Genomic DNA, 27,496 nt, shown 5'->3' on the forward strand with positions numbered 1-27,496 from the left:
AGGAATTTCAGGTTTTGGGCCAAAAAGTTTGGAGTCAAGCATAGCAAGTTTGTTGCGCAACAAAAGATCAATTGATAATGCTAACAATACGGATGCAGTCAAATTTTTTCACACTGTTGATGAAATAAATGAAGGTATGCACATTTTATATCAATCTAAACTAGCCTGTAATAATTGAGACGAAGTTTCATTAATAGTAATGTGAAAGCACATAACAACAATACTATTTGTGCAGACTTTGATAATTTTCCACTAGCAAAATATTGTATGTCTTTATGTATATTTTCAGATACTTTGAAGCACGGAAATGTATCAGGGACTCTTCAAGCGCACAAAGTTGACGGCGTTATTTCTCCAAAAATATCTCGTAGGACCGGTGTGTTGAGTGACAATGTGTCTGAGAGTTCACTGCACATAGAGTACAACGAACCCAACGACCCTCATATTGCAGATAACAAAATAGATGCAGTCCAGCATGAAGACCAGTTCGACTCCTTAAGTCATAACAAGATTCTCACAATAATCGGCAACCACACCCAAAAACAAAAGGATAAAGATCTATCCAAACTAGTCGTCAATGAGCTAAAATTCGGCCAAGAAATAATAGGAGATGAACACGCTAAAATCATGTCCAACATTACCTTCACACCAGAAAACGATACGCTTACAGCAATGGCTTTCATTGCTGGTAATCTTTTAAACAAACTTTGGAATATGGAGAGAGATTCTGGGGAAGATTCAGTGGAGACCGAAGTATTAAAACACGAAAAAATATCTGATTTACTAAATTTGTTTAAAGAACCATTGAATTTGAGACAAGAGAACTTCTTAAAAAGTGCTTTAGAACAATTATCAGAGGCTATTGATAAGGACAAGACTCTCAAAAATGTGACGCTCTGTGAGAAAATGGAAAAATCAAAGGGAATTTTAAGGGCAATAAATGGTTCAAACGAAGAGGGAACAACTGAAAAGCCTCATGATAGTGATAATGTTGACAATAAAGAACCTAGTTTAGAAAACAACTCTGAGGTTGCTACAGAAGCAATTACTAAGATAAATAATGTATTAAGTCTGATTAATAAGTTTCAAAAAGTTCAACAAAATTTGAATAATTTGAAACAGAAATCAAAAAGTAATAGTGGAAATGTCAAAAGAAAAGCTAATAAGACCAAAATACCTACGGAGCTAAGTTTATCAAAAGATGAAGCTTCATCACTAAATATTTTTGGTACAATTTTAGAAAAAATCACAAAACTATTGATGCCACCTAAAAAGAGTAAAAAAATGGCAAAAAACATACGGAACCAAAATGTTTTCAAAAACAACAACGAAATAGCAGCCACATTAAAACATCTGTATAATATTGATGTAGATGGTTCAGATTTGACATCTAAAGACAAACTTATATTTGATTATTTATCTACGGTAAAGAGAAACCCCAACTGTATTCTAGAACATTTAAAGGAAGGCAAACAGAGTCCTATAACCAAAACAGAAGGGGATATTTTATTAAATCTCTCCGAATTTTTCAAAATTAAGTCTTTTGTTGATTTGCTGAAACTTCTTGAACCGGAAAATAAATCAAATGTACGGAGTTCCAACTTAACAACGACAAGTAAACCAGAAACCACCATCACCTCCGAAAGAACTACGACTAAAATTACTACTACAACTGAAATCTCGACGAAGCTAGCGAATACTAAACAGAAACTCAAAGCTCATCTCAAAAATATTATTGATGATTTGATTGAAATTCAAAATGCTAAAGGCCATCCTACAAATAACATAAGCATTGTAGATGCGTTACCTTGTATTTATAATATGCTCAATGCTGATCAAAATGTACAGAAAAAGTCATCGAAAAGCAAAGCAAGTACAGTATCACCAGTTGATAAAGTAACAGCGATATTTCATGCTTTGAAACAAGACCTAATGTCAACCCAAACTCGCAGAAGCAACGTCATAACCGGTGAAAGGCCGAAATCAGCTGTCGTTTGGGAAAGAATTATCAAAAACTTTGATAACAAAAATAAACAGAGCGCTAGACGCCACTTAGAAATTCAAGAGCCCAAAACCTTTGAAGAACTTAAAAATCTAGTAGACAAAATTGAATCAACTTCAAAAACCTACAAAAATGATGCTTTAATGAACGGAGTGCCGCCATCAGAGCGATTAGTTTTGCTCAAAACTCTATCAGAAGATGTCAAACAATACATAAGTGTCCTAGAGGATATTGATAACTCTTTGTTCAACTTGGAAAATATACCTGTAGATAAGAAAACTGAATTGAAAGATTTTATAGACAATTCAGCAACAAATCTAAATCTGAACGAAAGAATTGCTAAAAATATTAATGAATTAAAAGTGAAAAGCAACACACAACAGGAAAGTTCGGCTAAAATAGTAAATAATCTTAAAGAAAAATATGTTCAGAAACACTCTATGAAACTTTTAGATATAAAACCATCGTATGAAAGGAAAAATGTTAAATTGTCTAGAGATTCTATCATTAACCAGTTGATCAAGAACCGAATGGAATTGTTCATCAAAATTAAAGAATCCAAAAACGTAGATCTTGAGAGTGATATGAATTATTCTATTGCTAAAAAGATTTTGGCGTATCTAGAGAGCGGTAATTATACTATAGCAAGAGAACTGTATAAAATCATTGTGTCCCAGAAACAGAAAACTAACGATCAGCCGCCAGCTGATAAGAAAACAGGTATTTGATTCATAACTTTGTTACAATAAAAATACTATATTGACACGACAAATGAGTCCCACCATGATGCGCTAATTTCCAGTGAATTGAATTTGTTAACAGGATTTTCATTTCCCATAACTCTAATATAGGTAGTTCTTCTCCAGGTAGGCTTTCTCCATCATAATCTTACATAGAAAACATCGCTGCAGCCTGAATAATCTCTTAATTTCACATTTCAGTGCTAACGTCTGGCAGAAGGTCATCAATTCTCACCAAAGAGCCCGTGGTGCAGTTCGAAGGGCCAAGGGGCCAGAGTCAACTGCAGTGGCTCAACCAGGACATCTGGTTGAAGCAGCTGACTAACTTGAAGAACATGAGATTATAGAAGTTTTTGTATTTTTATACGTTTTTGATAAATGATTTGTAAGAATGCCTTGTTTTATTGACCAGCGTCAGAATAATCCACACTAGCTACTCGTACCTATCTAAACGCCTAAATCCTACATCATTTGGGTGTTTGAAATAAGATGGTGGTTAAAGTTATAAATGGTTTAAGACCTATTAGGCTAGGTTTTCGATATACAGGGTGGAAACGATAAGTGATCTCATTCGATTATTTCTAAACTATACAAGATATCGAAAATCTAGTTACTGATCCTGAAAGTGCTTTATGAGGTCTATCCAATGGTACCAATAATAGGTTACAGAATTAACTGGATCTATCCGAAAATTAAATTTTTTCAGCCTCCATACTAAATGTATGCCAGCCAAACAATGTCGGAAGTATAATTTTTTTTATTAAATAATAAACACTTAGAATTATCTCGTAAATAGCATTCTTATTTAAAATGATTCTCGGAAAACATTTGTTTTAGGCTTTATTTGTTTTAATATTATCAAGACTTGAGTGCCATGACTGTGGCGGTACTAAATGTATGGAAGCTGGAAACATTGAATTTTCGGATGGATCCAGTTTATTTTGTGACGTATTATTGGTATCGTTGGATGGAGCTCGTGAAGCACTTTCAGGATCAGTAACCAGTTTTTGAATATCTTGTAAAGTTTTTAATGTTATGTGGTTTAACTAAATGTATGGAAGCTGGAAACATTGAATTTTCGGATAGATCCAGTTTATTCTGTAACCTATTATTGGTACCGTTTGAAAGAGCTTGTGAAGCACTTTCAGAACCAGTAATCAGTTTTTCGATATCTTGTATAGTTTAGAAATAATCGAGTGAGATCACTTAACGTTTCCACCCTGTATTTAGTGGACTGTATTTCTGCGGATGCCTAAACAGATGTCTAAATAAAGAACGCAGTTGTAAGCTTGCAAATACTGAACTAGGACGAAGAAAATCAAGAAAATAGCGACAGGAATGAAAGGGAAACATGTGCGCTTATAAGCTTGCAAATACTGAACTGGGACGAAGAAAATCAAGAAAATGGCGATAGGAAATTTGGAAGGGAAACATGCACTTACCAATAATATCTTCGTCGGGTACTCTCCGTCTTGTCAGTCACAGTCACAAACTAGGATTCCGAGCACTTGAAAATTTGTGTTCTTCAGACAGCTGTCTTGCACAAAATCGATATAGGTCACGCACAAAATAAAGACACGTCTGTCTCAGTGTAGGGCGTAGGCCAAAAATTGGAAGAGGGTGATGTCCGCCGTATGAGTTGCACTTTCGTAGACCGCGGCGATAGACAAAGACGGCCATAGCAAAAGTGCACATGTTGGAAAGGAATGGGAGATGACAGGATTGAATTTTAAATACTTGCAAGCTTACCCTACAATATTTTTATTTTTGTTAATAACCTGTCCTCGCAGACTGCAAACTTTTTATCGACCAATAGTTTGATCTTTAACGATTGTGTACAGTGCGATTGCAAAATTGTTACATAGTAGGTACTTACCTTAAACACGTACTCTGTTTTAACATTCTAGTAAATAAAAATATCTTGCCTTTGTAGGTTAAGTTTAATGTTTAATTTGTACTTATTTATTTATTAATACAATCAAATAATGACGAGAAGAATCTAAGAATAAAGAAAGATCATCTATTGAGTCTTTCGGATATTGTTATCTGTCTTCATCGTTGTAGCAACCGACATTGTTTTGTTTTTCTTATTAGATTCTGAAAACAAATGTAATGTTATTGGAACCACCAGTTTTTGTATTTTTTTACATTAATTAATTACTTGCGGAAATGTATACTTACTTTTACTTTTCCTCTTTGCTGAATTTGCTCTTCCACCTCTCTGATTAGATTTAGCTTTGTGTTTGGTAGAGTTCATACCAGAACTAACCTTGCCTCTCAGGTATTTCGGCAAGATATTTTTTATGCGAGTTCCTAAGTTCTCTAAACCAAACACTGATCTTCTTTTTCTAGTAATATCTAGATTATTCTGCCACTTCTGCATCACACGTTCATATTCCATAAGTTTCTTCTTTGTCATTTCGTTTAGTTTTTTCTTTGCAAGTTGCTTAACTATTTCTGATTTAGGTACTTTTTTGTGTAATAGATTTATGATGTCTCTCTTAGAATTTTTCAGTAAATCTCTTATGTGTTTCAAAAAGGTTTCCTTTTTGTTCTGTTTGGTGACTGTGAAAACCTTAACAATTCCATTGTCTCTGTTATTAAAGGATCTCAATTTGATAATTTCATTGATTTTGCCATGTATTGATTTCAAGTCGTTGTTGATTCTTAATATTTCGTGATCGCTAAGTTGGTCTGGGAATGCAATCATACGTCTGCTGTGAGCAAAGTCGATCAACGCAAGTGCGTCTCTCATCTTGTTGATGTCCGAATCCAAGACAAACTGCAACAACTTCATGTGATGTAGTCGATCCCAAGGTGAGCTGTTAGAAATCTTTATCGTCATCTCCTTCCATTTGGAACCAATGTTCTTCAAGTCATTAGTTAAATTGTAATTAGAATCGTGAACTCTAAATCCTAAGACAGATAAATCTTTCAGCTTGTTATTTTTTATCACTCTCTTTATTATCTTTCTTGTTTTTATTGAGAGCGGAGCTAGAGCATTGCTTTGAGGCATATTCCGATCTATAAGTAGTAATATATTTATCAAATAGTTTTTAGCAAAGTTTTTAGACGTGTAGGCGTTACTATGTCTTCTTAGATCATAATCATCATCTAAAGATCTAAGCTTATGTTTCTTGTGAGTCTTCGTGTGGTTACGCATAAAATGTTTTATAGCATGTGTCAATACTTTTAAATCTTTAGGAAAATCTTCTTTGCCGGTTATTGTTTGAATACTTATAAGGTCTTTTATCACGACATAGATATCTTTTCTGAGTTTCTTTAAATAGTTATCTAAAAGGTCGATTCCGGCTCTTGTTGCAATGTTATCAGTTTGAGGCACTATCTGTACATTGTAAAAGGAAATGTACGAATTGCTGCCATTCTCAGCTTTTTCACTTTTGTTTAAAACTAAATAATCATTGTTAGGGCCAAGGTTCAAAATTTCAATCAGTTTTTCTCTAACGTGTAGCAAGTCTTCCAACTCCTTTTGCTTTTCTTGTATAATAGAAGTTAAGGGGAGATAAACGTTATCTTTTAGTTCTATACTACTATTAGTGATATTAATTTTCTCAGTAACAGTAACGTTAACATTATTTTCCGTGACTTGTTGAATATCTCGTTTCATAAGATTAATTGCATTGAATTCATATACACTATCATTGTTTTCAAACCCTGTATCGTTTAGTAGATTCATTTTGATATCTGTCTCATTTAGATCTAAAATAAAAATAATATTGTAAATACAGAAAATAAATTGAAATGTTTATCTTTAATCATGATAATTTATACAAACCGTTCCCTGTTGTCCCTATTCTTTTCCTGGCTAACTCAAGCAGATCTATCACAACTTTGGTGACAGCCTCTGTTGTAGTAGATTCTTTGCCTTCTTCTATGGCATTTAGGATGTTTATGAATTGGTTAACTCCTCTCATTTCTCTAAAATCTTCAACTGTTATATTTAAATCGTCAAGTTTCATATAATCGTGTTCTAGAGTGTCGTCATGAGTTGTGTTTAAAGGTTTTCTTCTGCTGTAGTTCTTGCCTTCGATAGCTACGTCGTGAAGTACGTCGTCAAATACTACGTAATCTGGTACCATGTTTATAATTTCATTGTTCTTGCTTGTAGTTGTATCTGGAAATTAAGGAACGTGTTTGGTAATTGCATAGACATCAATGTTTTCTATAATACCCTACTTCATGTTGAATTTTGTTTTTTATATGATTCATTATGACATTACTAAGCATCAATATGTTTTGTACTTTACCTTCACTGACTGTGGTTAGAACATCCACTTTGCCTTCAGTAGTCCTGTCTACAACACCTGCTTCTGTTGTGATACTGCTTCTAGCATATTCTTTATATTTTAACGGTTGTACACCGTACATCCATTCGGCTAGCTCTTCGAATGTTATCTTTTGTTTGGGAACGGAGGACGTGGAGGTATTCGTTATGGATCTTTTCAACCTAAATGAAGGGTTGCCATCTGGAAAAGGAAAGGTATTTATTGACATTAAAATTGCATGTTTTTTAAGTAATTTGTGCACTACTATTAGTTTTTTGCAGCTAACTAGATGAGTTTTATCCATTTTGCAAGAGTTCATTTGAAATTAGTTACAGATTTTAATACAAGTACATTTAAAAGTGGAAGAATTAATGTTGGGGAAGCAAGTTTCCTGCTTGACTCAAAGATTCTGCGTTGGTAAGCGATCCTTAAGCTCTGAGGGGCTACGTGGAAGGCCTATGTTCAACAGTGGGCTTTTAGAAGCTGATGATGATGATGATGATGTTGCTATGAAAGAGCCAGTAATGCTTATTATACCTCCCCTCAAAGTCTCCACAGCGATGACGAGCGCGCGGTGGTCCACCTCCAGAGGCTGCTCGGGCCTGCAGCGCCGCACCGAGCTGCAGTTCCACCGGCCGGCCTCGTCGCAGGCGCAGGATTGGCAGCCCAGGCAGATGTTCTCTGGTTGTAGGGCAAATGAAAATGAAATAATGATCGTTATTAAAACAAGAACACTTAGGGCGCCTTCAAATTAGAGGAAGCGAATTTGCAGCGCCACTACCGTGACAACAGACAAACAGGAGTGGCGCAACAACTACGAGTACTCTTCAAAAAATTATACGAAAACTTTAGTAGATGTAGCGCCACAGTGCCACTACAGCGCTTCCTCACGCCTCTGATTTGAAAAACTGTCCTTAATTAACTCTTTACATGACTTCTTATCTTTTGGGTCCTGCGCCAGCGCTTGGAGATAAGCATAAAATATGGTAAGAGCTAAGATTTGAGTTAGCGCGTTTGACGGCTGCTTCGCTGGTGAGATTATGTTTTTACCCGACTGCGTTAGAAGGAGGGTTAGTGTTTATCTATGAAGTGTGTACTAACCTTTAGTGCAGTCTGTGTATTCGGAAATAAACGGCACACAGTCTTGTGAGGGGGCAAGGAGATTGGCAGCTGAAACACAAAATACCATTTATTAGAAGGGAGCATTGTAGCTACGGCTAGCCCATTTGTCCAGAAGTGGGACATTATAAACTTTCCAATATAAGTGTTGTTCCTACTTACATTGTTCAGCCATCCCCATCATCAAGGAGTCCACCTGGATCTTCAGTTCAGGGTTGGTGGACTCTGCAGGGCTTTCATCATCCACCAGCATTTCACTGGTGACAATGTAGAACTCACATCTGTGGAGATATTTATCACTTAAGAGTTGATGCAGTAAAATTGTTTGATAGGGGAAATAATAAATTATACAATTTAGGATTATTAATTACTAGCTTTTGCCCGCGGCTTCACCCGCGTGAAATTTAGTTTTTCACAGATCGTCATAAATTATAGCCTATATGTTATTCTGGGTTATAAACATTAATACTGTAAAGTTTCGTCAAAATCCGTTCCGTAGTTTTTGCGTGAAAGAGTAACAACCATCCAGACATCCAAACTTTCGCATTTATAATATTAGTAGGGAAATTAGATCAACCGGTCATTATGGAAATCATTAGGGGAGGCTATGTTCAGCAGTGGACGTCCTATGGCTGAAAATGATGACGATGAATAAAAATTCATATTTTAAGTTTTCAGTAAGAATCTTTCTGCCACTTCCTCCCGAGTTAAACCGCGTGCAGTAACTAGTATAACTATAACACGAACTGTAGTGTTTCTATTGTATAGCTCGACAACGGTGCTTTGTAACGATGCCGTAACTCACGGGCACACTGTAAGCCTAAACTGCGATAAAGTTTGTTTGTACACCAGTAGCAGTGTTACGTTTGATACACGTGACGAGAATGTGTGGGAAACAGCGAAATATTAACTCTTAATAGGAAAATACTGAAAGAAAGAAGTAAAGACAGCCAAAGGTGCATTAGAGTCTAATGATTTGACCATCATCATTATCATATCAATCCACAGCTGGTAGCTCAGAGAGATGACGATTTATGCTTTGGACTCTTCCTACATACTGTTTTGATTAATTTCGTTGTGGGTACCAAGACAGAAACAATCCTCCAGGACTATTAACCTTCACTGGTTGGCTATGAAGGAGTTGCAGTGGTGGAAACTATAGATAGGACCAGTTCAGAGCCTTAGTTAGGCCTCCCTCAAAATGCCATGAAGATCTATTAGCTTTCCACTCTTGCCTCAGCTAACAAATTTGAAACTTGATGCCCTAGCCCTATAGTCTCTAGCATCTTCGAAAAAGAAACCAAAAGCATATATCTACCACTTATAGCAAAAGTTTTGGACCTGGCTTGGTTCATGCTTAAACAGTCGTTCTCCCCGTAGCAGATCCTGCAGTCCTCGTCATCAGCTCTTCGGTTCGAGTCCGGTTTGAAGTATGTGAACACATCTTGCTGTGCCGCCACTGCCACTAGAAACAAAAGTTATACATTAAAAACAAACATTATACAGGATACTAGGGCTACGTTCTTTGGTCAGTATAGTAAGTAAGTAAGTCCTATAGGACTTCGTTCCGTGGCACTACTTGGCACAGTCTCGCAGAGTAATTCAGAGTATCTATCCAAAGGGCGATGCCTTAAGCTTCCGTAGCTAGTAAAACGACTATATCCACAGTGCGACGCATTGCAACGCAACGTAATCTCTTCTAAAACTTACCGTAAACGGTCAAGCCAAGCACGGCAAGCGCGGCAGCCATGGCGAGTGAGCAGCGCGCGCGCCGCGATAGCGGCAGTCAGCAGGGCACGGAGCGGACTTGGAGATGAAGGAAATACCAACCACATGGCAACCGCTATTAAGTGGGTAAACTTGGACATACCACAGGCCAAACCTTCTAATATTTCTGTTGGTCATGGGACACTCCTCAGATTAACGCTGAGTGGCAGAAGTTGATCTTACTTTAACAGTAACTATAACCAAAGCCGGTGTTTTTAGTATGGAGTTTAGCAGATTTTTGACTGTTAAATTAGTTAAAGTAAATTGGTGCAACTCAGCTATAAAGATTTTTCAAGTGAAAATCAAGTTACGATGATTATTAGCTTTCACAAAATGTCGATCTCTCAATTGAAAATCTCTCCCAACTTTAAAGATTGATAATGATACAATAGTATTTGTTGTTCATGACTATTGATTCAGGATGTTTGTTGTTAGATATCCCAAATCCGGCTCTGGTGGGCAAACGTGAAATTTTTCAAATGTTTACAAACAGCGCGGCGGACGCGCGGCGGCGGCGCGCCACTCGCTCGGACGATGCTGATCCTGCTGGTGGTGCTGTGGCTGCTTGGGGTCCTGGCGAGAGGTGAGTGGTTCCAAGAGATCGGCGTTAATCACTCAGGTGAGCGAGAGGTGACCAGGAGACTTGGGGTTATCGTTATAGGCAAATGAGGAAGCGAGGAGGAGTGGAATCACGTGTGGCAGTCGCTTAATCAGAATGGTATTCAGGAGAATTGGGGCAATCGCTCATGGTGAGTTAAGAGAGAGCTCTGACGATACTGATCCTGCTGGTGGCGCTGCCACAAACTGATTAGCGTCTTAGCTAGAGGTGAGTGGCTTCAAGAAGTGTTGGAGCGTACGCCGTAGGTGATTAAAATAAGGAGACGTACGGTAATGGCTTGACACGAGTAAGTAAAGTGTAAAGACTATACTGATCCTGCTGATGATGCTGTGACTGCTCGAAGTGTTGGAAGGGGTGAGAGGCTTCCAGTAGAGTGAGTGGCTCCAAGAGATCTACGCCAATTACTTAGGTAAGCGAGATAACTGGCATCCAAAATATTTGCGGCGATTAGAGTGGCTTTCAAATCAGCAGACGTGAATGGGGTAATCGCTTGACACGAGTGAGCATTGTGACATCCAGGAGACATCCTGCTGGTGATGCTGTGGCTGCTCGGAGTACCTTTTGGCGAGAGGTGAGTTAGAGTTACAGAATCGCTGTAAATAAGTAACGAGAGTGGATTGAAGAGCCTTGCAGTAATCTCTCGAGGAGACTGAGAAGAGTGGCTACAGGAGACTTGCAGCAGTTGTTCGAAGTAAGTGAGATTAGTCAGGAGAGTATCAGCAACTGGTACGAGGTGAGAGAAGAGAGTAGTGGCAGGAGATTTTCGGATTGCCGCACGTCTCCTACCACTGCCCTCGCTAGCTATTGAACTAGAGGCAAATGAAGTCAAGAGTGGCATAATATATGGAGACTTGCGGAAATCTCTCGAGGTGAGTGAGAGAGATACCAGGGAAGTCAATCCTGAATGAGATATAACATTTTGGGAGCCGTTTTTTTAATAGTCCCGTTAGCGCCTCGTGGTAAGCTACATAAAATATTATGCTTGTATTCACCACAATACACGAGCGGGCGGGGATCGAACCCGCGTTCCTCGGATCATAAGTCGCCCTGACTTTCACTATTCGTCTATCATCGCTAAAAGATCGTTGCGTTGCAAGAGAGGCATTATAAATCGACTAAAATTCTTTGCGTAGTTAGTTCTTTAACCAATAACAAAAATGCATATCCGGCTTACGTCTGCCGTTTGCACGACCGCGTCAATTCGAAGAAGTAAATAGTAAACAATCCTGCCGTAGTAGTTGTTGTGCAACACCGCATTGTATCTCGCGAGTTACGGAGTTGAGCCGTCGGGTAGGATTTTTAAAAACTATACTTTTAATTATAGATATATTTATTACATAGATATTACAATGGTGATTATCTTAAAGTGATCACGATGATCAGATCTTAACTAAACGTCCTGATGCTTCCGCGATTGAAGCTCAAAGGCACCGCGAAACTGTCCGAAAGATTCACTTGATCGAAAACTGTCCACTATGCACTTTTTAACACTATTGCACAATCGAGCCACCTGCACTTGGGCAACACGTGATGTTCGCGTGACGTATGCTGTGACGTAGACGAGGCTTGCACTCGTAACACCTCCCCTCCTAGACGAGCAACTATTTGCGAAGGTTGAGAGCAAATGTTGCGGCTTTTCTATCTTCAATTGACGGTGTAGTAACTGCTGATGCCATTTCAATATCTTGGGATTGTGAAGATATAATTTCTTTCAGATTGATTCGCCGCCGTAGGTAGTAAGCCACACTAATGAGTGCAAGTGCACTTAACAGTACGATGACGTAGGTAGGTATCGTTGTGTGGTATAAGCTGGATAAGTCCACATTGTTAATTGCCACGGGTGGATCCATAAGTACTTGATGTTGAATATTGTGCAACTTATTCAAGTCGATTGTTGTGAAATTATAATGTGGCAGCTGTGTCTTCGAATTAGCTGACGTCAGGATCGATTGTGGGAATGTGATGATTTCAACAGGCTGTCCACGAAATTTGTCGTCGGTATTGATGATTGTGAATTCGGGTGTTCGAATGCTGCAATTTCGTGGAATTGTTGCTAGGTAACTACCTCGTAACAAGTGGTATTTTTCTTGCGCGCAGGATATTTGCACTTTGATTTCATTGGGCAGTGAAAGGATATAATGCTGACTGTCGAGTTCCAGAAGTGCTTCCTTTTGAAGTGATACAGATGTAGGATGGCAGTTTCCAATGTCTTGATGGTAGATGAGGTTAACGATGCAATCACTATGCGTTCGGGTCTGATGACTAAGCTGCTGCTTGCAGATGTACCAGGTGTCTATCTTCGGGCATTCAGCCTCCATGTACGCAAATTCCTGGGAATTGGATGCCATATATGGGAATGGTGGAAGGATAATTTCGGAGTTTTTATTTGGAACAGGACAGAGTCTATACAGATCATATGATTCAAGGGACATTATGGGAAATTTAAGGACAATTACAATTTTCCTATCAATAAAATATGAGCCTATTGAAATTAAATCATAGTAATACCTGATATCTGAGTCTAATAATGTGCCAGGATTATAGATTATTTTAAGCTGGCTTAACATATTTCTTAAGTCACTTATAGGTAGAATAGAATGGTGCATTACGTTTGTGCGACTAAAAGCTACAATATTACTTAATTTACTTATTTCGGTTGAAAGTTCCTGAACATTTTCAGTAACTATACTGAAAAGTTGTGAAATTTGAGCATATTGGTACATCTGTTCTTTATCATTAATAGATGCATTACTCAAAGATATTATTGCTTTTTCTAATTTCCTTTGATTCAAAGTAATATTATTTAAAATTTGAGTTTGTTGGAGAGTCATTTCTTTATATAAGCTTATATGCTTATTGAAGCTAGCAGAAAGCTCTTGATCATTTTCCTGTAATATTTTAAGAGCATTTTCGAATTTCAGAGCGTCCTCATTGTCAAGATTACCTGATATACTTTTAACAAACGTTCCCAAAGGATTGAAAATACCTCTTTTAACTCTTTTTGGTTCGAAAGTTTCTAACTCTAGTGAAGTTTTATTAAGTTTATTGAATAAGTGCAATATTTGATATTTATATAAAATGAATTTTTGGTTAGGTAGTCTATTAGCTAAGTCAGTAAGTTGAGTTTGCAGTAAGTCAATTTGTCGTTGAATTTTGTCTAGGTCAATTTCGTGGAGGAATGTATGGTCATGGGATACGATTCTAGTCGAACCAAGTTTAAAAGGCAGAATTCCAGGTCCGTTAGACAGGTCATCAAGTCGGATCGCGTTTACAGTCAGTGGACCTGCTTGTGCTTGGTCCAGGTCCGCCATTAGTAGCAGGGTCCTGTAACAATTGACTGTCTTTATTTTTCTTATCTCTCTTGAGTCTAGTTTTAGCTACTGGTCCCCGTTTCTTGGAAGTATAAATGTGTATGGGAAGGTTAGAAATCACTTTATCCTGTGTATAGCGGGGTGCAGTTTTTTGCCTGATAACAGCTGGATTTTTTATGTAGACTGTTTGATCCTGACTATATTGAATTTCAGGTTCACGGTCTATGTTGCGTCGCTCCATAATGCCTGTACGCTCAGCGTAAGATGAGTCATGTATAATATTATAAACTGTGTCCATTTTACTACGATGCTCTTGTAAGTACTGCTGTAAAAGTCGTTCCGATAAGTCTAAGTCAGTCGGGTTTCTGGGGTCAAAATGACCAGTAATAAGGTCAAATGGGCGGCATTTAGTAAGGCTGTGAATAGAGCTGTTATACGCAATTATTGCGTATGGAATTAAATTTTGTGTGGGTTCGTTTTTGTGTTGTAATTTTAAAAGACGAATGTGTTCTAAAAGAGTACTATGGAAACGTTCTATCATGCCATTTTCATTGGGAGCATGAGCAGCTATTTTATGATGGTGTACCTGATGTAATTTTAAAAACTCGCTCACTACTTGATTTGTGAATTCTGTTCCCTGGTCTGTAACTAGACGCATTGGGAATCCATGATGAGTAGCAAAAGTCAAAAGAGCTTTGACTATATTGGGGGCAGTGCAATCTGGTAGTCGGTATACTTGGGCGTATTTTGAAAATGAGTCTATGATTGTTAGGTATTTATCCTGTTCTATGGTAAGTACATCCACATGAGCTATTTGGTATGGTTTACCTGGAGGAGGTACAATTTGGAACTGAGGTTGTAAAGGAACGCGGTCGTATTTAGCACGATTGCATATGTCACATTGGTTTATATATTTAGTTATGCTATCCTTTAATTTTGGCCAATAATAACGTTGGGAAAGCGCTAAATGTGTTTCATTTATACCTCTGTGGTTAGTTTTTCCTTCATGGTACTTTGCTATTATATCTTGCTGGTTCAGAAAATCACAAATATCTTGGATCTCTTTTTTTACTAGGATTAAGTTAACTGCACTATTTTTTAAAGTTTTTTGTAAAATAGGTACAATGTCATACATTTTACTAAGGGGCTCCACTAGAATAGCTGTACGCAATTTAGGATCAATGTGATTTTTTACTACAGATATAATGTCTTGTTCCAGGTTGCTTTCGGAGATTTGAACTACAGTTTTCTTGTATGTCTCAAAAGGAATAGTCATTTTTGGTTTCACACAAACGTTAGAGTTAACTTTTATAATTAATTGTCTTTTAAATTTATTTAAGGGGTCCTCTGATACTGGTATTTCAAGAACAGGATGCTCTACGCTGGTGTGGTCAGTGCCTTCTTCAAAATCTGGTAAAAACGGTAAGTCGTCATTATTTTCAGGTGGTGGGGTGAATATTGGTCTCAAGCTCGGTGCTGTGTCGGTTGAAGATTGACTGATGAGTGGTCTATCATCGGGGGCTGTAACTGTTGAGGATGACGAGTCATCTATTTGGACAATTGACTGAGATGATGAGGAGTCACTGATATTAACTACTACTGAATCTAACTCTTCGTTGTGAATTTCAACGCGAGATAGAGCGTCAGCATTAGTATTAGCCTTGCCTTTTTTATAAATGATAGTGAAGTTATATTCTGCCAATTTCAGTCGCCATCGAGTCAATCGAGAGTTTGGTTCCCTGAGATTGAGAAGCCATTGTAGAGGTTTGTGGTCCGTGACAATTTTGAATTTGCGTCCAAATAAGTAAGGTCTGAAATATTTCGTTGCCCAGACTATGGCAAGTAGTTCTTTCTCTATGGTAGAGTAGTTCAGTTCACTGTCATTTAAAGTTCTTGATGCGTACGCAACTGGTCTGTCAGAGCCTATCGTGCCTTGGGACAAAACGGCTCCTAGGGCGACGTTAGAGGCATCGGTGGTCAAAATAAATTCTTTGGAAAGGTCGGGGTACTGAAGAATTGGGTCATTTATAAGTAAGGTCTTACAGTGCTCGAAGCATTTTACGTAGTCAGGAGTGAGAACAATTTTTGAGCCTTTTTTCAGACATGCTGTCAGAGGTTTTGTCAAACGAGCAAAATCGGGAATGAAACGCCTATAATATCCAATGAGTCCCAAAAATCCTTTTATTTGCTTAGTAGTTTTTGGAATGGGGTATTTTAAAATTGCTGAAATTTTATGCGGGTTGGGTTTAATGCCTTGTGGTGTGATAATGTGTCCAAGATATGGAGTCTCATGTTTTAAAAATTCAGACTTGTCCATCTGAACTTTAAAATTTGAGTCTCGAAGCCTGTCAAAGATTTTACGAAGGTTTATCATGTGTTCCTGAAGGGAAGTTGAGAAAACTAGGATGTCATCTAGGTAGACAACGCAAATGACGTTCTGTAAGCCTCTTAAAACATTATCCATGACACGTTGGAACGTGGATGGACTGTTTTTGAGTCCCATGGGCATTCTCAAAAACTCGAAGTGTCCCTGGCCGTCTGCAACACTAAAACCGGTCTTATGAATGTCATCTGGATGCATCTCCACTTGGTAAAAGCCGCTAGCTAGGTCTAGTGTAGTAAAATATTGGCATTTACCTAGCTTGTCTAGGATGTCAGTCAAGTTGGGAATGGGATATTTATCGTCCACAGTCTTTTCGTTGAGTTTTCTAAAGTCAACTACTAGTCTCCATTTAATTTTGCCCGATGCGTCGGCTTTTTTAGGTACTATCCAAATAGGCGCACTCCAGGCTGAAGTGGAAGGCCTAATAATACCTTGCTCAAGCATTTTTTTAACTTGCGATTGTACCTCTTTTCTATGCACAAACGGATATCTGTAAGTTTTACTATGTACCGGAATTTCGTCTGTAGTTGTAATGCGGTGTTTAATTTTGTTCGTAAAAGTTAATGGCTCATCGTCCAAATAAAATATATCGCAATATTCTTTACATAATGTAAGCAAATTGGCTCTCTCCTCAGCATTCATATGATCCGTCCGCAACCGCGACAAAACTTCTCGGAAGCGTTCGGCGTCATGTGTCATTCCGTCGATTGTATTGAGTGAGTCACTTTGTTCATTGAAAATGTGCACCTGCAAAGGTTCTGATAAGGTAAAAATGACGTCGTTTTGGGATGGATTAACAATTTCTATATAGGCTCGACTGTCTTGGGCGGTCGATAGACAGTTTGTGATATCGCAACCGCTTATAGTTTGCGACTCTATGCATATATCACCTTCAGAAATGTTAGTTGGAACCTGTACAAACTGAGATGATTGCGCGGGAATCACGGTTTCAAATAGGTTAATGCTGCCTGATTTGTACATAAGGATTGGATTTTGTGCGTATTGGGTCTTTAACACGCGAGAGCTTAAGTCAATTTTAGATTGCCACTGTTCTAGGAGATCTAGACCAATCAGACCATCGAAATATTCGTGGAATCTATACACAAAAAGTTTTATAGGCCTTTGGTCATTAAATTCGGGAAAACATGGAATAGTTACAGAATAATTATTTCTGGTTGTAGCATGAATGTTCGTGACGATAAAGGGGTCATATTTCAGGTCATACGATGAAAAAAAATTTTCCACCGCTTCTGGGCTAATAAACGATTGGTTAGCACCAGTGTCAATCAGAAGTTTCAAAGGGGGGTCATGGATTTGAATAAATGGTAGTTGCCTTTGATTTTGAAGGTGCAACTCTATGTTGGGGATATCTGATCTGGGGTCAAGCAAAAATTTTCTTGATCATTCTGGTCAGCTGTCTCGGTCATTTCCTCAGTCAAGTAATTATTTTCAGGTAGTGAAGGCTCTAGGCCGTAGTCAAAGTCGTTGTAGTACATAGTTTCAGGGTCATAAAATTCATTTAAGTTAATTTGAGGACGTGAATTTTGTTGAGTGGGCGGTAATATGCGAGCAACTGGGTGACTAACGCCACTCATAGGCTTTGGGAAATTTTGAAAACTATTATATGCCTGATTTCCTCGTGGTGGAATTTTGAAACCTGTAGACATATTGGAACGCGGTAAAGCTCTCATAATTTGTTGAGTCCTTGAAGGTCCTTGCTGGTGTAAAAAGTTTTGAGGAGGCAAAGTAGGCCTAAAAATGTTATTAGGAAAACCTTGGTTAGGTAAAAAATTTCCGGGAAAATTGCCTTGTTGCATCAATGGGTTAAATGGTCTAAATGGACGCGTTGGCATTGCAAAATTAAACTGTCTTGGCGCCATGGGTGAATCATGCAAATTAAAAGGCGAGTAATTGAATGCATTATTCGTCACTGATTTCTTGAAATTAGCGAGCGGGCTTCCGACTTTATTTTGCAGATATAATACATTTAATTCCTCCTGGGCGAATTCCAATGCCTTTTGTAAAGAATCGGGACGCATGCAACGCACGCGGGAGCCCAATGGCTCGGCTAGGCCTCTAGTGAAGGTCTGGAGAGCTAATTTTTTGTAAAGGTCGCGCTTAGCCTCAACTGTGGTTTTTATTGGTTCGTGTAACTCTACATAAGTCATTATTACACTTAATAAATTTTGGACTCGTTCGTAAAATATCTGTGGGCTGTCGGAACCTTGCGTTAACATAGACATATCAGTGTATAGAGCGGACTCGTCTCTGTGATCCGAAAAGCTGTTAATAAGAGCATTTCTAATACCGTTCCAGTCCTGGGGAATGCCATTTGTATTTAACGTTTTAGCGGCCTGTCCGGTTATTTTATTTAAAATGCCATTAATTAAGGCGGAATTATTTAATTCGTTGCCCGGGGCTGGATCGATATATGTCAAAATTAGCTGGTCACAAATATTCAAAAATCTGATTAAAACATTTGAATTTCCATCAAACTCAGGTACTAGTCTTAGAGCTTTCCAAATTCTTTCTGTCTTATCATAGGCAACAGGCATTTGCTCGGTCGCCATTTCTTCTGCTATAGTCTCAAAATCACGATAAAATCTAAATTCTCTAGAATTAGGTCGGATACCTCGCCGTTGATTCGGCCCGATATCCCTATCACTCCTCGGATGAAAAATCTTGAAAACTAATTAAACTACTTATAAAAAAAAATACTAGAAAATACTTATTTTAAGAAATATTACGCCCTACGGGAGACTGGAAAGGGACCGCTGGCAACCAATAGGAATGCGTAACTTATAAAAAAATAACTCACAGGAGCAGGATGCTTAGCTTGGCCATCGATTTTTGGATTAGCGCCGGTTTTCGAAGTCGATTCTTCTTCTCCGTCCGACGACTGCTTCACGTAGATTCGTAGGGATAGTCGACACGTCGGCGAAACGACTATCAGGCGGTTCGAAGTGTGAAATCGCGCACTGACTCGACTGTCCTACCGACTGCGCCAGTTACGGAGTTGAGCCGTCGGGTAGGATTTTTAAAAACTATACTTTTAATTATAGATATATTTATTACATAGATATTACAATGGTGATTATCTTAAAGTGATCACGATGATCAGATCTTAACTAAACGTCCTGATGCTTCCGCGATTGAAGCTCAAAGGCACCGCGAAACTGTCCGAAAGATTCACTTGATCGAAAACTGTCCACTATGCACTTTTTAACACTATTGCACAATCGAGCCACCTGCACTTGGGCAACACGTGATGTTCGCGTGACGTATGCTGTGACGTAGACGAGGCTTGCACTCGTAACACGCGTCATCAGTTGTCATTGATTACAATGGTTGCATCTAAACAAATAAACAGATTACAGCCACACACTAAAATAGCGTAGTAAAATAGCATAGCGTAGTACGCTATGACCAAGTGAGAGCCGGAATTGAGTAGAGTTCTGTATGAATGTAAATATCTAACACTAATTACTCATTTATGAAGTACTAGCGGCCGCCCGCGACTTCGTACGCGCGGACCTCGTTTTACCCCCGTTAGATATCATGTTGATAGATGGCGTTTCACGGCTTCCTCAGCATGAATATCTGTAAAGTTTCAACAAAATCCGTTCAGTAGTTTTTGCGTGAAAGAGTAACAAACATCCAGACATCCAGACATCCAAACTTTCGCCTTTATAATATTAGTAGGACGTTTCTTAGAAGGGTCGAATTCCTTCCTTAGAATACATAGGGTGTAAAAAACTAGCGGAGTACCACGTCTTCTGTAATCTGTACATCTTGAAGGACATTTTTATTTAGGGCAAAAGGTACAAGGAGTACCTTATTCTTTCAGTAGTAGATGGAACCCAAAACGTAAGGAATTTCTATTCTCCAAATGTAGCGCTTTGTTCGTGCATTTACTTGTCCGAAGTTGTTATTATTCCTACTCTATATTTATTCAAGTATCCAAGTTTTATCTTGCCCTTCTAATCGCAAGCTGCTAGCTTAGACATTAAAAGCTTTGCTTAAGTAACTGGTGTGTGATAAACATTTCAATAATCCATGTCTTTAAATCGATTGTCTTACAATCCATTTGAATACTTTAAAGTCGATTAATAAAACTGACAATATCAGTGAAAAAGAGCGGAAAGCCGCGGGTGTTTTAGAAACAGATCACACAACTCAAAACAATTGCGACTTGCAACTTGTTGGTTTTTCGTGACACAGTACCCGGGTTCGATTCCCACGGCGGTGAAGAAACAATGTTTTGCGTAAGAATCCATTTAACGGATTATGCAGTAAAACTAGATTGAGGAAGTGATTGATTTTATTGAAGAAGCGTTTCAGATTGTGTAATAGTTGTTATAATTTAGAAAAGTAGGACAATTAGTCTGTTCTCGATCCTATTTTTATTATGTGAACATCGTTACATTTTTAAAGTCGATTATCTCTATTTACTACGATCCCTGACATTTCAAGATCATCAAAATAATCTTCTACAGATTTGGGCTTATGAATGGTACCTACGGTCAACAGATCACTAGAATATGCACTTTTTCTGTAAAACGTAAATCTATTACGCTATGTCAAGCTTAATGCGCTACCGTTTGATGGCAGGTATTATGATGTGACTGTGAGGAAGAGCCTCAGATTCAGGCTGTAGTCTACTTATGGTCTAGGACCTAGGTATTTTGTGCACCACGCGTTAAGCGAAAGTCCTAGCAACTATACAAACTTAGAAATTCATGGGTTGCTTAATTTTTGTAGTAGGTAATATACTAAATTCTTTAAGCGAAGACAGAATTATAGTACTCGTACCTTGCTGAAAATGTTGAAAACACGGTTAGCAAATACAGCAGTTGCCCTGAAAGTTAAAAACTACTCTACTATCTATATCATGCTGGGTCTGATTAAAAATGTACCCCATTAATTCCAGATGACCCCCAAAAAGACAGCAGATATGTGATCAAGCAGATCAGGTCGTGCCCCGACGTGGGATACTTCTTTAGGAGAGAGGGCAGCCCCAATGCGCTGGATGCCCTCTGCCACCTCTGCTTCTGCCAGGACGATGGCACTGCCGTCTGCTGGCCCCGGGAGAACAGGCGGTGCGATGCGGCGCATTACCAGCACGGCGTTGGAAAGAGGTGAGGGGAAGTTCCCACTTATTTCTTCCCACTTAGACGTGGGATACTTATTCAGGAGAGAGGGCAGCCCCAATGCGCCGGATGCCCTGTGCCACCTCTGCTTCTGCCAGGACGATGGCACTGCCGTCTGCTGGCCCCGGGAGAACAGGCGGTGCGATGCGGCGCATTACCAGCACGGCGTTGGAAAGAGGTGAGGGGAAATTCCCACTTATTTCTTCACAGGCGCGAGGGCAGCCCCAACGCGCTGGATACCATATGCCACCTCTGTTTCTGCCATGTTTCTTAGGGCACTCCGCCTGGCCACTGCAGAGAGTGTAGGCGAAATCCTCCATCTGATTGTGGTAAGTATATTATAGAGGTTTATGCTCCTACAGTAGAGACTTAGTAGCTTTTTCCGGCTTTGTCCGTGTGAATTTCGCTCTGTCACAGAAATATTTTGTTGCTCCCTTTAAAAATCGGGATAAAAAGATGTCTATATTTGTAATGTATTGCTGCCAGTGCTTCTAAATCCTTAATGTTTCAGAGATGCAAGAGTTCGCCGCAGTCCCATAGGCCTGAGCGATATATTCTTCCGCGATGCAGCACGAGACTGTAAGCACGTTATAAAACAATTAAATATCTATTTTTTACATGTTTATATTTACTGGTAATAATGATTTGTTTCCAGTGTTCAACAAGCAAATGCCCGAAACTTGTAAGCCGTACGAAAGCACTTTCAGCGAGGGATGTCCACCGGGTATGTACCTAATAACAATCAGGGATTTGAATGAGAATTTCAGGCCATATAATAAAATTGGATACTTATTCATTAGATAATTCAATTTATACCTTGATCCTTTGATTTCATTTTAACTGAGTATCTACCTACATACTTTTGGATTCATTGTCGAAATATGCTTTATGAACCAACCCTGGCTTTTCTGATTTGTAGCGGACTGGTGTACCGGCTGCACAGTGTGCGACTGCGACGCCAACGGCCGCTGGGACTGCCACATCCTCAGCTTCTGTCCCGACAGTAAGCATTCCTGGGATTACGCCCACAAGTTACGCCATTCTTTCAAATCAAAAAACTGCTCTTTGTGCAACGTTGAATCTTTTTTTGCAGAAAAAGATAAAAATAAACTTAAGACGAGCAAAAAACGACTCAGGGATGGATCTCCTCCGAAAAGAACAACTGTCACAGCGTCTAAGTCTGTCACCCCAAACAATAAAAACACTAAGAACCATCCGAAACGTACCCCCACACCTACTACTCCCAAAAAGCCGGCAGTCAACAAAAAGCAAGTGAAAAATAACGGTAAAATTTTACAAAAAGAAAAACAAAACAATGGATATACAAAACAAGTAAGAAAATGGACTCCCAACGCCACTAACACTATCGAGAAAAGAAGCAGTGCATCTCCAAAACCCTTGATTATAAAGAAGGAAGTACCCAAGACACCAATTTTAGTAAATGTACCAAACTTAGAAGGGAAAAATGCTGAAATATTTACTCAAGAGGTGTATAAAAAAGTCGTCTTAGCCGTGGAAAAGATGTTAGAGAAAAGAATAGCGGCTGTGCCTAAACCAACAAAATCTACGGGAACACGGAGTCGAAAAATGGTGAAGAGGAGCACAAAGAATTTGAAAAATATAAAGAACGCAAAGAAGAAAGTTGACGGTCAGTTTAGGCCTGTTCCTACTAATAGAAAATATACGAAACCCATACGGCCAAAGAATAATAAGAAAAACGTTAAAAGGAAGTCACCAGTAAAATCTAATAAAAAAGTTGGGAACGGGAAACGTATCAAACGAGATATCAGTGAAAACAACACGACAGAAAAGCTAGTGATTGAATATAGCACCTTCAATAATACAGGTAACAAAAATTTAATTGCGAGTAGTTTTTCGTCTGTTTGCTCATTCTCAATAACTAATAACTGTTTGAAACTGTTGCGATACAATTTTATGAATCATAATCACGCAATAGTGGAGGAATGTTAAATCGTATGTTGAAAATATGAACACCACAATGTTGATAAAAGATGATTTAACAGTAATCTTTGTAAACTCACTAGCATCACATTCTTTTATGATCATGGTATAAAACTTTAAGAGATCTTAGATTACTTGCTTACTTTACTTTATAGCTCATTCATTTATAAATTGTTTTCTTTCAGACTTTACCGTCACTATTTTACCAAACGCAACTTCATCAGGAGTTGAAGAAACCGTGACTAATGTAACAGGGACGAATAACTATTACAAATACTCAATGATAACTCCATCGCTTTCTACTGCCACTGTAAATTCAGAAGAATACCAAATTGTGTATGCTTCAGAGAAAAATAAGACAACAGACTTCAATAGAACACATACGCACCAAAAAAGAGATAAAGAGAAACATTTCGATGAAATTCAAGCTGAAGTGTTAAATAATAATACCAATATCATAAAAAATAATACAGTTTCTGAAAAACCCAAATTTTCTCTTGAAAATGTTTCTTCTGACTTAAATGATTTGAAATTTAAGGAATGGTCTCAGATCAAATTGCTTAAACACAGAATTATGAGTGCAAAACAAGTTGGCATCAATGCTACCGTTAGTGGAAATAAGACGTCGAATTTCTCAAAAGTTTATGAAGACTCAGGTGTGAACCAACCTAAGGTTAAAGCAAAGGATATTGCACGAATAGTTAGCCCAACGACCAGAAAATACAATAGGAGTAAAGTTATCAACACGTCAAGATGTAACACAGCGAATTCAAAAAAACGAAGTCCTGAAAGTTTTAGAGAACGATTTTATCATAAAATTGATGATCTGCAAAATGTCCTGAAAAGGCTGCTGAGTGAATTTCATAAGACGAATAAAACCAACATCAAGCCCAAACCGAGAAGATTTAGTGTAATAAAATATTTGAAGAGGTTTTTTACTAAAACATTCAAAAAATACAAAGGAAAAGGCAAAAATGGAAGTAAATACCAAAATGAGCTCAACGATCACATTGTAAATACAATATGTGAAAGCTTTAGTGATTGCGACATGAGTCAAAAGAATAACATAAAACTGAGAAATAAACTAAGAGAGTTGAACAATGAATCGTATGTTATTATACGAACTATCAAGATAATAAAAGGATTACTGCATCTATTGGACGTTCCTTCTGAAAATATAATTGATGGTGATAAAAAATTGAATAGCCCTAAAGATAATTCAAATTTTAAAGAAGACATTCATAAACTAAATTCGGTTCTCAAAGATAAATATATAAACAACAATACTCCATTAACGTCGACTCAAATGACTCAGATAAAGTATATCAAAAACAATACTCAATTATTCGTGCAGTCAGTCAGTAGATTTGCAAATATACTGAATGAGATCATAACTATTTTGACAAAGAAACAAAACATCGAAGACAAGAGTAAACAGTCTTTCAAAACGGCTAAAAGAAGTTATGATAACATCAGGAAACTGAAAAATGATACTGACGGAGATTTTAAAAGACTGAAAGGTTTGCTAGTAAAATACAATTTGATTCAGAATACTTTTGTGCGTAAAATGTATAATCTATTGACGAGATTTGAGAAAGTACAAGAGAATAGTACAAAACCGAAGATGAATAAAGAAAACAAGTTGACGACAGCTACCATAGAGCGTTTCTCAAGGAACATTATCAATAACCTAAGGAAACTGAAGAATTTAGCGAAGATGTTAAACTCTAGAAGGAAGAAGAGGAACGCTATGAGAGACGACGATGCTATGGAGTATTTGTTGACGTTGATGGAGTATTTGCTGAAACAAAACTATCCGTTAGATGCAGCACCAGGTGAGATTATTAGGTTTTATTTTATTATTTTTATCCAAAACTTATGTATTGATACAATATTACTTATATTTATCCTATGTTCTTCATATTTCAGTAAACGATGGCATTGATCTATTAATAGAGGCGATAAAAAGTGCACCAGATATCAAACCAATTAAGAAGAAAGTGTTACAATTGCCGGTTAACATCAGAATTTCTAGAACGACGGAGCCCATTCCTTATGGCATGTCCAAAATGGACACCTATTCAGACTCGAGAAAGGCAAGTGATGATAGCGCATACAATGACACCGTATCAGATACGAGAGAGCATAGCAGTAATCAAGAAAAAGACAGCGAGGACTTCAAATATCAGCCAGGTAAAAATATATTCGATAGCGGGGCAGCAGGGAATACTGAAGTATACTACGAAAAAGGCGAGCCTTCAGCAACTCCAAAGAAATTGATGGATACTACAGTGCCAGGTAGTTTTGGTATCTTCGGAAACGTAGATGAAACTACGGAATATAACAAATTCAAAAAGCTTGAATCCATTGCTAAAGAAAGCAATAAGAAATTCGAATTATTTAACAGTGATTTAGATGATGACGAAGTTGAAGTGTCTAGCACAACCGTGGTATCGAATGCAGAAACTGAGATGGATAATGCTGTCACTGTCACTATTCCACTGGAGACAACTGAAGGTAATGCTGATGATAGAAGTAAGCAATACAACATCAACAGTGCAGATGTATCCGGGAATAGTGCTGGTGACAAACGGGTGGTCTTAGATTGGCTAGATGACGGCTATGAAGACAATAAAGAAGTGAGACAGACTAAAAACGTAACTGTAGCACAGACTGTAGCACCAGTGATCACTACAACTAAAGCAGTTCACGTCGATAATGTTAGCACTTTGACGAAAGAAGCGAGTGATGAGGAAGAGAAAAAAAGAATGATGAAGATCAATGTTCATGATGTCATGTTTAAGAAGCAAATGGATTTGCTGAATTCTCTGGATTATGGCACTGAAAGATCTGAAGCTGATGACACTGAGTCTAAAGAAGGTGATGAGAGGTACTCCGGCGATGTATTTCCTTCGTATTTTGCGTAACTAGGTATGTTACAAAACATACCTATTGTTTACGTAATTGATCTTATTATCTAATTGGTAGATCACTCATACTTGTGTAAACTTAGAAATAGTTGCTGTTTTGAAGAACGTGTGTTTTGATGTTGAGTGTGGTGGCATGTCTTTTTGAAATTATGTGTATAGGCATACTATTAAAAAGACGGTATTAAATGCTAGATTTCAGAAAATCGGCACAAGTAAAAATTGGATCCCCACGCAAAATTAAATTACGAGATATCACTTCTTAAAAATCGGTTCGTACACTTCTAAATTGGTCAACTCTTTTACTGATAAAAAGTTGATCAGTTGCTCTACTATTTTCATTAGATAATATTAATTAAATTAAATTGCATTTATAAACTCTATAATATTGTCTGCTGAAAGATTGATTTAAGTGACATAATATTTATAATTACTTGTTTTCAGCGAAGTTTCATGTTATTTCATTATGTTTTAGTTTTATTTATTGTTAATTTAGATAATTTAATGTAGGAACCAAATAGCAAATTAGATTGTAGACTTGTACATATTGTTATTATCCCAGTAATTATAAGTATCACCAATAAACATAATTACAGTTTGTTTTATTTTTGATATTAGTAGATTAAGCACCTTTACTTTTCAAAGATATAACTAAAACCACTAAAACTATGAAACTAAACAGCGGGAAGCACCAAGATGCTCGCAACTCAGGATTGATCGCTGTGAAAATCCTTGTGAGATTTTTTTGTCCAGCAGTGGACGGCTTTTAGCTTCAGCCAACGTTTGTTTTAACGTACGAACGAACGGTGGACAATTTAAAGTTTTTACAATACAAAAAAAGTTAAGAATGAGAATGTCCAGACCTCTACACAATACCCTCAATGTTATTAATAATTTTAAGTGTTACTGAGTACTGTCGCCGCGCCGTAATTTAAAATAATGGCGAAAATAATAATGCGATACCCATGTTTGTAAAGTATAATGTTGTAATGGAATTCCAAGCTCCAATTACAGAATTTATCCGTTCATTTGTGCATTGTGGAAGCCAAGTGGTCGGCCTTGGCTCATATCAGCTAGCAGGTGTTCAGGCCGATCATTTGCTTTGGAGGTTTTCCACTTAAAGCCGGGTCCTTTAAGACCGGGTCCCCAGCGCGGTTTTGCCCTACACAACCGACAAAAACTTTCCAACATTCAACAAAATTGCTTACAAAAATGTTGAATCTATACTAA

The 27,496-nt window shown here is 37.9% G+C and overlaps 3 protein-coding genes and 1 long non-coding RNA gene across 4 annotated transcripts in view; 3 read left to right on the plus strand and 1 right to left on the minus strand.

Moving 5' to 3' along the window:
* Nucleotides 1-27,496, plus strand: part of LOC135082629 (beta-1,3-galactosyltransferase 1-like) — a 307,135-nt gene that overhangs the window by 23,026 nt on the left and 256,613 nt on the right. The window lies entirely within an intron of this gene.
* On the plus strand, nt 8-3,089 carry LOC135083098 (uncharacterized). Its single transcript, XM_063977864.1, has 3 exons — nt 8-134; nt 290-2,722; nt 2,944-3,089. Exons 2-3 carry the CDS (start codon nt 628-630, stop codon nt 3,087-3,089), a joined length of 2,241 nt encoding a protein of 746 aa, XP_063833934.1. The 5' UTR covers nt 8-134; nt 290-627.
* LOC135082737 (uncharacterized) lies at nt 4,741-6,870 on the minus strand. Its single transcript, XR_010259467.1, has 3 exons — nt 6,539-6,870; nt 4,924-6,462; nt 4,741-4,839 (listed from the first exon to the last, which is right to left on the minus strand). It is a non-coding gene; the product is annotated as an uncharacterized LOC135082737 (long non-coding RNA).
* Nucleotides 21,458-26,856, plus strand: LOC135082930 (uncharacterized). The gene is made up of 7 exons (XM_063977697.1): nt 21,458-21,555; nt 21,889-21,956; nt 22,033-22,101; nt 22,297-22,380; nt 22,471-23,223; nt 23,525-25,174; nt 25,269-26,856. The coding sequence occupies exons 3-7, from the start codon at nt 22,047-22,049 to the stop codon at nt 26,264-26,266; spliced, it is 3,540 nt and encodes a 1,179-aa protein (XP_063833767.1). The 5' UTR covers nt 21,458-21,555; nt 21,889-21,956; nt 22,033-22,046; the 3' UTR covers nt 26,267-26,856.

This window comes from Ostrinia nubilalis, chromosome 22 (genome assembly GCF_963855985.1).
Source record: "Ostrinia nubilalis chromosome 22, ilOstNubi1.1, whole genome shotgun sequence".
In the NCBI taxonomy this organism is placed as follows: domain Eukaryota; kingdom Metazoa; phylum Arthropoda; class Insecta; order Lepidoptera; family Crambidae; genus Ostrinia; species Ostrinia nubilalis.

Coding starts and splice junctions, on each gene's coding strand:
- LOC135083098 (XM_063977864.1), top strand. CDS start 628: ATGTCCAACATTACCTTCACACCAGAAAACGATACGCTTACAGCAATG. Junction 2,723..2,943: donor GCCAGCTGATAAGAAAACAG/GTATTTGATTCA, acceptor TTCACATTTCAG/TGCTAACGTCTGGCAGAAGG.
- LOC135082930 (XM_063977697.1), top strand. CDS start 22,047: ATGCCCGAAACTTGTAAGCCGTACGAAAGCACTTTCAGCGAGGGATGT. Junction 22,102..22,296: donor CAGCGAGGGATGTCCACCGG/GTATGTACCTAA, acceptor TCTGATTTGTAG/CGGACTGGTGTACCGGCTGC. Junction 25,175..25,268: donor TCCGTTAGATGCAGCACCAG/GTGAGATTATTA, acceptor TTCATATTTCAG/TAAACGATGGCATTGATCTA.